This window comes from Pelophylax lessonae (assembly GCF_965119305.1).
Source record: "Pelophylax lessonae genome assembly, chromosome: 2".
Lineage (NCBI taxonomy): Eukaryota > Metazoa > Chordata > Amphibia > Anura > Ranidae > Pelophylax > Pelophylax lessonae.
The window spans coordinates 711,650,687-711,662,070 of NC_138769.1; the positions used below are offsets into that span (position 1 = coordinate 711,650,687).

The 11,384-nt window shown below is 42.6% G+C and overlaps 1 protein-coding gene across 1 annotated transcript; it reads left to right on the top strand.

Moving 5' to 3' along the window:
- Positions 1-10,442: 10,442 nt before the first annotated feature.
- On the top strand, positions 10,443-10,937 carry LOC309548261 (small ribosomal subunit protein eS19-like; the record flags this gene model as incomplete). Its single annotated transcript, XM_082248210.1, has 1 exon — positions 10,443-10,937. One exon carries the CDS (start codon positions 10,443-10,445, stop codon positions 10,935-10,937), a length of 495 nt encoding a protein of 164 aa, XP_082104336.1.
- Between the last annotated feature and the right edge of the window lie 447 nt (positions 10,938-11,384).

Genomic DNA, 11,384 nt, shown 5'->3' on the forward strand with positions numbered 1-11,384 from the left:
CTGACTTTATCTAAAAGCTTTCAGACTTTTTAATAATTTTTGTTTTTGACTGGGCCTGCAGTCCTAAAGGGAGCCTGTCACGGCACATTCAAGACCAAATCCACCTAAAATTGATGTCAATCACCTAATGACTTCTGATATCTGAGTGACAGCTTGTCTGTCTGTCTGTCTATCTATCTATCTATCTATCTATCTATCTATCTATCTATCTATCTATCTATCTATCTATCTATCTATCTATCTATCTATCTATCTATCTATCTATCTATCTATCTATCTATCTATCTATCTCTCTTTCTCTCTATAGTATCTCTCTCTATAGCATCTCTCTCTCTATGGTATCTTTCTCTATAGCATCTCTCTCTCTATAGTATCTCTCTCTATAGCATCTCTCTCTCTATGGTATCTCTCTCTCTCTCTCTATAGCATCTCTCTCTCTATGGTATCTCTCTCTCTCTCTCTAGTATCTCTGTCTCTCTCTAGTATCTCTCTCTCTCTCTCTCTCCCAGTCTAGTATCTCTCTCTCTCTCTCTCTCTCTAATATATCTCTCTCTAGTATCTCTCTCTCTCTAGTATCTCTCTCTCTCTCTCTAGTATCTCTCTCTCTCTCTCTAGTATCTCTCTCTCTCTCTCTCTCTCTCTCTCCCTGTCTAGTATCTCTCTCTCTCTAATATATCTCTCTCTAGTATCTCTGTCTCTCGTATCTCTCTCTCTCTCTCTAGTATCTCTCTCTCTCTCTCTAGTCTCTCTCTCTCTCTATAGTATCTCTCTCTCTCTAGTCTCTCTCTCTCTCTCTCGTATCTCTCTCTCTCTCTCTCTCTCTCTCTAGTATCTCTCTCTCTCTCTCTAGTATCTCTCTCTCTCTAATATATCTCTCTCTAGTATCTCTGTCTCTCGTATCTCTCTCTCTCTCTCTAGTATCTCTCTCTCTCTCTCTAGTCTCTCTCTCTCTCTATAGTATCTCTCTCTCTAGTCTCTCTCTCTCTCTCTCTCGTATCTCTCTCTCTCTCTCTCTCTAGTATCTCTCTCTCTCTCTCTGTCTAGTATCTCTCTCTCTCTCTCTCTCTAGTATCTCTCTCTCTAGTATCTCTCTCTCTAGTATCTCTCTCTCTAGTATCACTCTCTCTAGTATCTCTCTCTCTCTCTAGTATATCTCTCTCTCTCGCTAGTATCTCTCTCTCTCTCTAGTATCTCTCTCTCTCTCTCTCTCTCTGTCTAGTATCTCTCTCTCTATATATAGTATCTCTCTCTCTAGTATCTCTCTCTCTCTCTCTCGTATCTCTCTCTCTCTCTCTCTAGTATCTCTCTCTCTCTAGTATCTCTCTCTCTCTCTAGTGTAGCACTGACCCCCGAAAGGGCTGCTGGTTTGATCTGGGCCTGCACTCTACCAATAAGCCCCACTAACTTGGCTCAATCCCCTTGGCACAGCTGTGATGCGATGCAATGCAATACAACACAATGTAAGATAGTACAAAATACCTGTATTGTCTCTCCAGGATAAGACAACAGCATAATGGATTTCGATATAAACAATCAACAAGAACCAGTATACATATATATATATGTCTATACCTGGGAGCTCCTCCTACTTTATAAGCTATGTGTGAGATCTCACTTTTTGAAGTACTTAGTCCTGGATCTTCTTTTCTTCGCTAGCTAAAGTGGCTCCTTGTGATTTGTAATCCACAGTCTTGGTGAATTAAATTGAAGTGAAAATGCTTCTGGTGTAGCTGTAACAACTATTTTAACATTTCTTGAGACATCAAGGTAAATAGGCCTCAAACCTTCCCAGTATCAGTTGCTCTGCTCCTTCGTGGAACTATAATTTCCAGTGAGGCCTGTATATGAGTCTAACTGCATGTGAGATGTAACAAACTGTGGGCCGTGACCCGCTCACCCACTGCATAGAGGCTCCGTGTGGTGACTTTTGTCCAGTGGATCCCATCCTCTGATGCTTGGATGAGTGTCTCTGGGTCTCTGCAATCTGGCCACCGTCTCCCCACAGGTCCTCTCAGGCAGGCCACACGATTCCAAGAGACCTAAAATGGCTGCTCTGGCCCCTTTTATCCCCTACCCAGCATGCCCTGCACAAGAAGGTGTTCATGGGTAGTTCACCAAACCTCCCAACCCACAATCACTTCCTGAGTCTTTCAGAAAAATAAAAACATAACTGCATTACCAGTATTGGTCACTAGATGGCTCCAACTACTCAAACATAGCAATGTCCATGGACGTTCCATGAAAGCATACAGACACACATCAATATAGAAAGGATATCAGCGCTACACTAGTATTTCTCTTTCTCTCTCTCTAGTATCTCTCTCTCTAGTATCTCTCTCTCTCTAGTATCTCTCTCTCTCTCTCTAGTATCTCTCTCTCTCTCTCTCTCTCTAGTATCTCTCTCTCTCTCTCTCTCTCTCTCTCTTGTATCTCTCTCTCCAGTATCTCTCTTCCTCTCTCTCTCTCTCTCTAGTATATCTCTCTCTCTAGTATCTCTCTCTCTCTCTAGCTTCTCTCGCTCTATATAGTATCTCTCTCTATAGCATCTCTCTCTCTCTGTCTCTCTATCTCTCTCTAGTATCTCTCTCTCTATTATCTCTATTAATGTATTCATTAATGATCTAGAGGAGGGGATATCTAGCACAATCTCGGTATTTGCTAATGATACTAAACTAAGCATGCCAATATCTTCTATGCAGGATGTGGTAACTTTACAAGCGGACCTGAACAAAATAATGGGGTGGGCAACTACATGGCAGATGAGGTTTAATGTTGAAAAATGTAAAGTAATGCACTTGGGCGTCAGAAACACGAAAGCAAGCTACTCACTGGGGGCGGGGGAACCTCTGGGTGAGTCTAGGATGGAAAAGGACCTGGGGGTACTGGTAGACAACAAGCTTGGCAGTGGCATGCAATGCCAAGCCGCCGCAAGCAAAGCCAACAAAATACTGGCATGTATAAAAAAGGGGATTCACTCCAGAAACAAAGAAATTATTCTCCCACTCTACAAGACTCTGGTCCGGCCACATGTGGAGTATGCTGTCCAGTTCTGGGCACCGGTCCTCAGGAAGGATGTGCTGGAACTGCAGAGAGTCCAAACAAGGGCAACAAAAATAATTAGGGGAATGGAGGGCATCAGCTATGAGGAAAGACTGCAAGCATTGAACTTATTCTCTTTGGAAAAGAGACGCTTGAGGGGGGATATGATATCAATGTACAAATACTGTACTAGTGATGACCCTAGCATAAGGAACAAACTTTTCAGAGAAAGGGAATACAATAAGACACATGGTCACTCACTAAAAATAGAGGAAAAACGGTTTAACCTTAAAATACGTAAGGGGTTCTTTACTGTCAAAGCAGTAAGGACAAGAGACTCTTTTCCACAAGCAGTAGTATCAGCAGGGAGCATCGATAGCTTCAAAAAACTATTAGATGGGCACCTTAAAGACCACAACATAAGGGGGTATACAATGTACGGTTAACATCAAACACACACACACACATCATAGGTTGAACTGGATGGACTGATGTCTTTTTTCAACCTCAAAAACTATGTAACTATGTAACTGTAGCTCCCCAGTGCTGGCAGCACTCATGCAGCCCCAGACCATGACACTCCCACCACCATGCTTGACTTTAGGCAAGACAAACTTGTCTTTGTACTCCTCACCTGGGTGCCACCACACACGTTGACACCATCCAAACCAAATACGTTTATCTTGGTCTCATTAGATCCCAGGACATGGTACCAGTAATCCATGTCCTTAGTCTGCTTGTCTTCAGCAAACTGTTTGTGGCCTTTCTTGTGCATCATCTTTAGAAGAGGCTTCCTTCTGGGATGGCAGCCATGCAGACCAATTTGATGCGGTGTGCGGCATATGGTCTGAGCACTGACAGGCTGATCCCCCACCCCTTCAACCTCTGCAGCAATGTTGGCAGCACTCATACCTCTATTTCCCAAAGACAACCTGTGGATATGACACTGAGCATGTGCACTACACTTCTTTGGTCGACCATGGTGAAGCCTGTTCTGAGTGGAACCTGTCCTGTTAAACCGCTGTATGGTCCTAGCCACCGTGCTGCAGCTCAGTTTCAGGGTCTTGGCAATCTTCCTATAGCCTAGGCCATCTTTATGTAGAGCACCAATTCTTTTTTACAGATCCTCAGAGATTTCTTTGCCACGAGGCTCCATGTTGAACTTCCAGTGACCAGTATGAGAGAGTGAGAGCGATAACACCAAATTTAACACACCTGATTCCCATTCACACCTGAGACCTTGTAACACTAACGAGTCACATGACACCGGGAGCAAAAATGGCTAATTGGGCCCAAGTTGGACATTTTCACTTAGGGGTTGAGTTGTGTGTTGAGTTATTTTGAGGGGACAGCAAATCTTTCACTGTTATACAAGCTGTTCAATCACTACTTTACATAGTAAAGTGTAATTTCTTTAGTGTTGTCACATGAAAAGATATAATAAAATATTTACAAAAATGTGATAGAGTATTGTGAAATACTCTATCTATCTATCTATCTATCTATCTATCTATCTATCTATCTATCTATCTATCTATCTATCTATCTATCTATCTATCTATCTATCTATCTATCTATCTATCTATCTATCTATCTATCTATCTATCTATCTATCTATCTATCTATCTATCTATCTATCTATCTATCTATCTATCTATCTATCTATCTAGCTATCTATCTAGCTATCTATCTACAGTATCTTACTATTTCAGTGGTATCCAAACGTTTCTATTCAAGGGCCATATTTGAAAAATATTCACGGGCCAAAAGAAAACAAAATCAGTTTTTTATAAAATAATCTGCAACTGGGGAATAGAAAGGAATTTGACAGGCTGTCAGAATCAGAGATGGATGGCGCGCCTGTATCCTTCGCCTGCACTCAAACTTAATGCACTGGGGCTAAACGTCCAGTGTGCATAGGCCTTACACATACCTCCCAACAAATATACTTTTGGTGGGTAGGTGAGCACACAGCCAAGTGCGCACTTCACTCACAGGTCACCACAGATGTTTTATGGTGCCACTACTTTGGGCTGGCAGATATCAAATCATTAGTAAGACCTCATCTGGAATATGCAGTTCAGTTTTGGACACCAGTTCTCAAAAAGGATATCGGGGAACTGGAGAAAGTGCAGAGAAGGGCAACCAAACTGATAAGAGGCATGGAGAAGCTCAGCTATGAAGAAAGATTAGAGGAAATGAATTTATTCTCTCTTGAGAAGGGAAGATTAAGGGGGATATGATCAACATGCACAAACACATAAGCGGTCCATATGGTGAACTTGGTGTTGAGTTATTCACTGTAAGGTCATCACAGAGTACAAGAGAACACTCTTTACAGCTAGAGGAAAAGAGATTTTGTCTCCGAATACAGAAAGGTTTCTTCACAGTCAGAGATGTGGTTCTGGCCAGCTCAGTAGATTGCTTTAAAAAGGCCTTATAGTCCATATGGTCAGGATCTTTCCCGAGCCTGGACCAGCTGAGTAATGCCAGCTGACAGAGGGCTTTAGCCAGCTGTCAGCTAAAAACAGGTCACAGGAGTGCAGAATGAACTATGATCCATAGGAGAAATATGGCCAAAAAAGCATTGGCCATACTTCTCTTTTAAGAAAGTTTGATGACCCCTGCCCTAGTGGAAATAGCTAGGACCTCCTATTCCATCAGTTCTCCCTGATCTAGTGGCAAGAAATGCACTTTAGCTCCTGTAAAGAAGTCATGAGGGTTATGAAAAAAAAGCTGCGGGAATTGAAAGGGGCAGGGAGAGTCAGTTTGTATCCAAAATCAGGACTGCATGAATGTTCTCTTTTATGCTTGTGTTGGGTTCCTCCAAGTACTCCAGTTTCCTCCCATACTTCAAAGACATACTAGTAGGTTAACTATCTCCTGTCTAAATTGGCCTCATAAGATTAGGGCAGGGAATGATGTGACTGCACAATATGGAAAGCGCTGCCTATACTGTTTTGTTGTCACTATATAAATGCTGTAATAAATACATATGTGAAAATGACTGTAGAAGGACTTCTATGGAGTGTGTTTAACCACTTTACCGCTGAGTACCGTAGTACTACTGCGGCAAAGTGGCTCGTTATCGTCTGACGACATAGTACTACGTCGTCAGACACTCCCCCTTCTGGGCGGCGTGCGTGCGCCGCCGGAGGCTCGCTCCCGCTGTTTTCAGTCACAGCGGGAGTCGGGCCAGGGGAGAAGCAGCGGCGATCGCCGCCGCTCTTCCCCGATCGTCAGGGATCTAGTGTGGAGATCCGCCCGCCTGTGTAAACACAAGCGGGCGGATCTCCCAAGTGACAGGCAAGGTCAGATTGCAGGGTTCAGCATAGCTGAACCCTGGATCTGTCCTTGTGTCACTCAGTCACCTCCCCCCACACACGTCAGTAAGCACCAGGCATACATTAACCCCTCCCTCTCCAATAAAATTAACCCCTTCACTGCCAGTGTCATTTTTACAGTAACAGTGCATATATATAGCACTGATTACTGCAGTAATGTCACTGGTACCCCCAAAAGTGTCACAAATGTCAGTCAAGGGTCCGATCTGTCCGCCGCAATGTCGCAGTCCCGCAAAAAAAATCGCAGATCGCCGCCATTACGCGTTAAAAAAAAACACCAAAAATGACAGAAATCTTTCCCTTTGTTAGTAAAAACAATAACTTTTGCGCAAACCAATCAAAATACGCTTATTGTGATTTTTTTTTACCAAACATAGGTAGCATAAAACAAATTGGCCAAAAATTTAAAAAAAATGAGATTTTTACATTTTGGGGGGGGGGGGGGGTATTTCATATAAAAAAATGTTAAAAATATTGTTATTTTTTCAAAATAAACGCTCTTTTTTTGTTTATAGCGCAAAAAGTAAAAATCGCATAGGTGATCAAATACCACCAAAAGAAAGCTCTGTTTGTGGGAAAAAAAGGACGTAAATTTTGTTTGGGTACGGTGTCGCACGACCGCGCAATTGTCAGTTAAAGTCGCACAGCGCCGAATCGCAAAAAGTGGCCCAGACGTAAGACAGCAAAATGCTCTAGTGGTAAAGTGGTTAAGCTACCAGTCGTACATTCTCCTTAATATAAAATGAAATCAAGAATAGTAGGAATAACTCATAATGGCCACAGCAGGTATGTAGACATGGTAACTCAGCACAGAGATCTGGCCAATAGATCACCCAAGAGACAGAAGAGACTGTCAGGTGGTTTAACTCTCCAGCATCTACCAAACACAAACATATTACAGTGGACTGACCCTTTAAGTAAGAAAGAAATCTGCATGAATTCTGCTGGTGAGTTTAACCACTCTGCAGATCTCGACCTCTACGCCACACCTTGAGTTTCACCTTGTGATAGATACATAGTTCTGTACCACTCTCCATTACACTTTAACAAATATTGCACTTTTCCCAGCCATGTCTGGATATTTAAATCAAATGCTAGGAGCTTAATAATAGCGGTAAGATATAATGGAGACAATTAAATTCTATTTTACAGTTGCTGAGGCTCCAGTAATAAAAACCCTATACTTCTTATAAGCAAGGTCAAATCTATCTTCCAATAAAATGGCCAAGCTTGATAAATTATACCAGGATTACACTTGTAAATTATTCATGCATTCATACTGGAAGGTCTACGGCAAATGTGCTTAACCGCTTGCCGACCACTGCACGACTATTTACTGCGGCAGTCAGCCCCGTACAGGCAAAACAACGTAGGGCTACGTCGCTCACCCATGAGCCTCTAGGGGGCGAGCGCGCGCCGCCGGAGGCACGCTCCCGCCCCCGCTCGTTCCCTGCCTTCCTCGCGTGAGTGACCTTCGGCTCCGATGTCCGCCGGTCACTCGCGATCTCCCGCTGGAGAGGGAGAAAGGCAGGTGACTAATGTAAACAAAGCCGCCTGTCATTCTCTCTGGTGTAACAGCAGAGATCATACGATCCTGCTATGAAGGATCGTATGTCTCTGTGGTTACACCACAAGCCACGCCCCTCCCACAGTTAGAATCACGCCCCTATGGATACATTTAACCCACTGGTCACCAATAAAGTTAACCCCTTCCCTGCCAGTGTAATTTTTACAGTAACAGTGCATATTTATAGCACTGATTACTGTAGTAATGTCACTGGTACCCCCAAAAAGTGTCAAAAATGTCAGTCAAGTGTCCAATCTGTCCGCCACAAATGTCGCAGGCCCGCAAAAAAAATCGCAAATTGCCGCCATTACTAGTAAAAAACAAAAAACAATAAAAATGACATAAATCGTTCCCGTAGTTAGTAGACGCAATAACTTTTGCGCAAACCAATCAAAATATGCTTATTGTGATTTTTTTACTAAACATATGTAGCAGAAAACAAATTGGCCTAAAATGTAAAAAAATTTAGATTTTGACATATTTTTTGGGGGGAATTTCATATAAAAAAATGTGAAAAATATTGTTATTTTTTTTAAAAATTGTCGCTCTTTTTTTGTTTATAACGCAAAAAGTAAAAATCGCACAGGTGATCAAATACCACCAAAAAAAATCTCTGTTTATGGGAAAAAAAGAACGTCAATTTAATTTGCGTACAGCGTTGCACGACCGCGCAATTGTCCGTTAAAATCACGCAGTGCCGAATCGCAAAATAGGCCCTGGTCTTTGAGCAGCCAAATCCTCCGGGGCTTAAGTGGTTAAAGCAACTCTGTCTCCAGATTGAATCGTGAACAGAGTCCTCCCTGTAAATATAAGAGTTGACATGTACCTGTCCGGCCACCAGCGCTGCTTATCTTCACCCTCTGTGGTGGCTTAGGTGTGATGGCTGAAGAATCAAAGGCAAGCAAAAGACCAGGTATTACAGCTGGAAGTGTATCAAATACTGAAGATTCTTGGGCCACTATCAATTTTCAAGAAAGTGAAGATCTATGGGGCAGGACAGGTGAATAATAACTTTTTCGCCCCTTTTTTTCCATCTAGCAACAGAGTTGCTTTATTGCAAGTGTGCTGCTGCAAGTGCCCCGTAGCACGAGGGAAAGGCCTAGTCCCCCCACAAGTGGCCTGTAGGATGAGGGAAAGGCCTAGTTCCCCTAGTAGCTGGGATTCCACCCAAAAGATTGGTAGCCATCAAGGTCTGCCTGGTTGTAGGTGGCCCAAGGCCTTGTAGCACAGTCTACTTCACTAACTTCTGCACCGAAAATAATAACCATTATTTCAGCTTTCGGTTCGGTTCTGGGGGATAGCGTTACCTTCCCTCAGAACAACCTGACATAGTCCAAATAATGTTTCAATTGGTTCCTTCGTACACCTACAGAGACTTAGTGGTGCACATGGCATCCAAAGTACAGTCCCTCACTGTTCCTACAGACAGGGCCAAGTGTGGATCTCTTGCCACTCTAATTTTCCAGTGGAGGATCACGAGATGGATATGGGCTACTCCAGCCCTTCCTGGTAGTATACTCCACAAAGTTCCACCCAACTGTAACACTGAATATTACACTCACTTCATATCACAGGAAAGGAGGACCCTTACCTTGCCAACATCCAAAATTTTAGATATAGAAAAAGAACGAGAAAATAGATCCCTAATTCTCATAAACATTGCAGTCTTTGTAGGCACAACATGAGGCAGTCTATATAAAATATACCAATCTTTATTACAAAATTCTTAAAACAGGATCACATAAAAACACTACAACACCCGCTACTTATTATAGATCAATAGGAGAGAATACCCAATCCCAAGCATGGAGACAGAGGACCAGTACAATAGTACATATGGTGTACGGAAGTCCATCAACAAGAGAGTATCTATGATGTTAACGTGGATATCAAGGATCAAAAATAATGTTCCCTGAATGCTTGCTAGTCAGATCACAGTTCATATCACACTTCATATCACAATTTCACACACAACGGTGGACTGTCCAAGATGATAGACTTGTCTTTTACATTTAAAGTTTTTAGAAGAATACTTACTAAATCGAAATAATGAGTAGTAGTCTGCCATTTTCTTTGAATAAGGACGCTCAACTTGTTAGCCTGGCTGGAATCCCAACTCCCCTTTCACTGATTGTTCCCCCTTGAATATCAATCCAATAAGAGGCAGGACAACCAGCTCAGACTGGCTGAAGCAATGGAGGGCAAATTCTAAAAAGGTCCTAACAACCCATTACCGACCTTTTATGCTATTGATTGTATTGTATTTGGTATGTTCCACACTCCCCCCTCCTGTGTGCTGTTAGTTAGCTAGGCCCAAAGTGGAACACTCCCAACCCATCTTCATTCTGCTATAGTTAGTTTTACTTTTATTAAGCCTTGAGATAGTAATGTCCTTTCATCTTCAAGAAAAAAAGTCCTCCTTACTGCCCAACCTTTTGAGATGACAAAGAGGGACATCTGCCCTTTTCCCTTCTCGGCTCCACAGAGAGAAGATGCCTGGAGTAACAGTGAAAGACGTTAACCAGCAGGAGTTCGTCAGGGTCCTGTCTGCTTTCCTCAAGAAGTCTGGGAAACTAAAAGTACCAGAATGGGTAGACACAGTTAAACTTGCCAAACACAAGGGACTGGCACCTTGTGATGAAAACTGGTTCTACACCCGTGCTGCTTCCACAGTTCGTCACTTGTACCTCCGTGGTGGAGTTGGCTCCATGACAAAAATCTATGGTGGGTGCCAGCGTAATGGTGTCATGCCAAGCCACTTTAGCAGTGGATCAAATAACGTGGCCAGGAAGGTGTTGCAGGCTCTGGAGGGACTCAAAATTGTGGAGAAAGACCCCAATGGAGGTCGCAGACTGACTCCACAAGGACAGCGAGACCTCGACAGAATTGCTGGACAGGTTGCAGCAGGTTGCAGCAGCCAACAAGAAACATTAAACACATTTGTAAACAAAATAAAATCTTCTGTTCCAAAGAGGGACATATTTTAGCACAAAGTATGTAGATGAAGGGCACATAAATGACGTCACCCTCCATTCCTACATGGACAGTGAACAATTCATTTGCAAAAAATGATTGGCTAAACCCACAAGTGCTAAAACTCAGAACGTCACAGGGTAGGTGCTTTTCAAAAAAAACAAATGCAATTTAGAGGTTAGAGGAAACCACCTTTGATGGTTAAATAATACATTTTTTATTGAGGTTTGAACAAAAAGTGGAACAACTGAGGAGGAAAGGAGGACAAATTCACTGGGTTTCCAAAGAGGGACAATTCCTCCAAATTAGGAAGAGTTTAAAGCTCCTCTATTATTTACCAAGTTGGAATAAACTACATTGGATTCTACTTACTGGTAAGTAGACACTGTTTGTATATCTTGTTAAAGTGGTTGATTTTTACCCATCAGTACAGTAAAAATCTTCCAAACGTGCACCGTTTG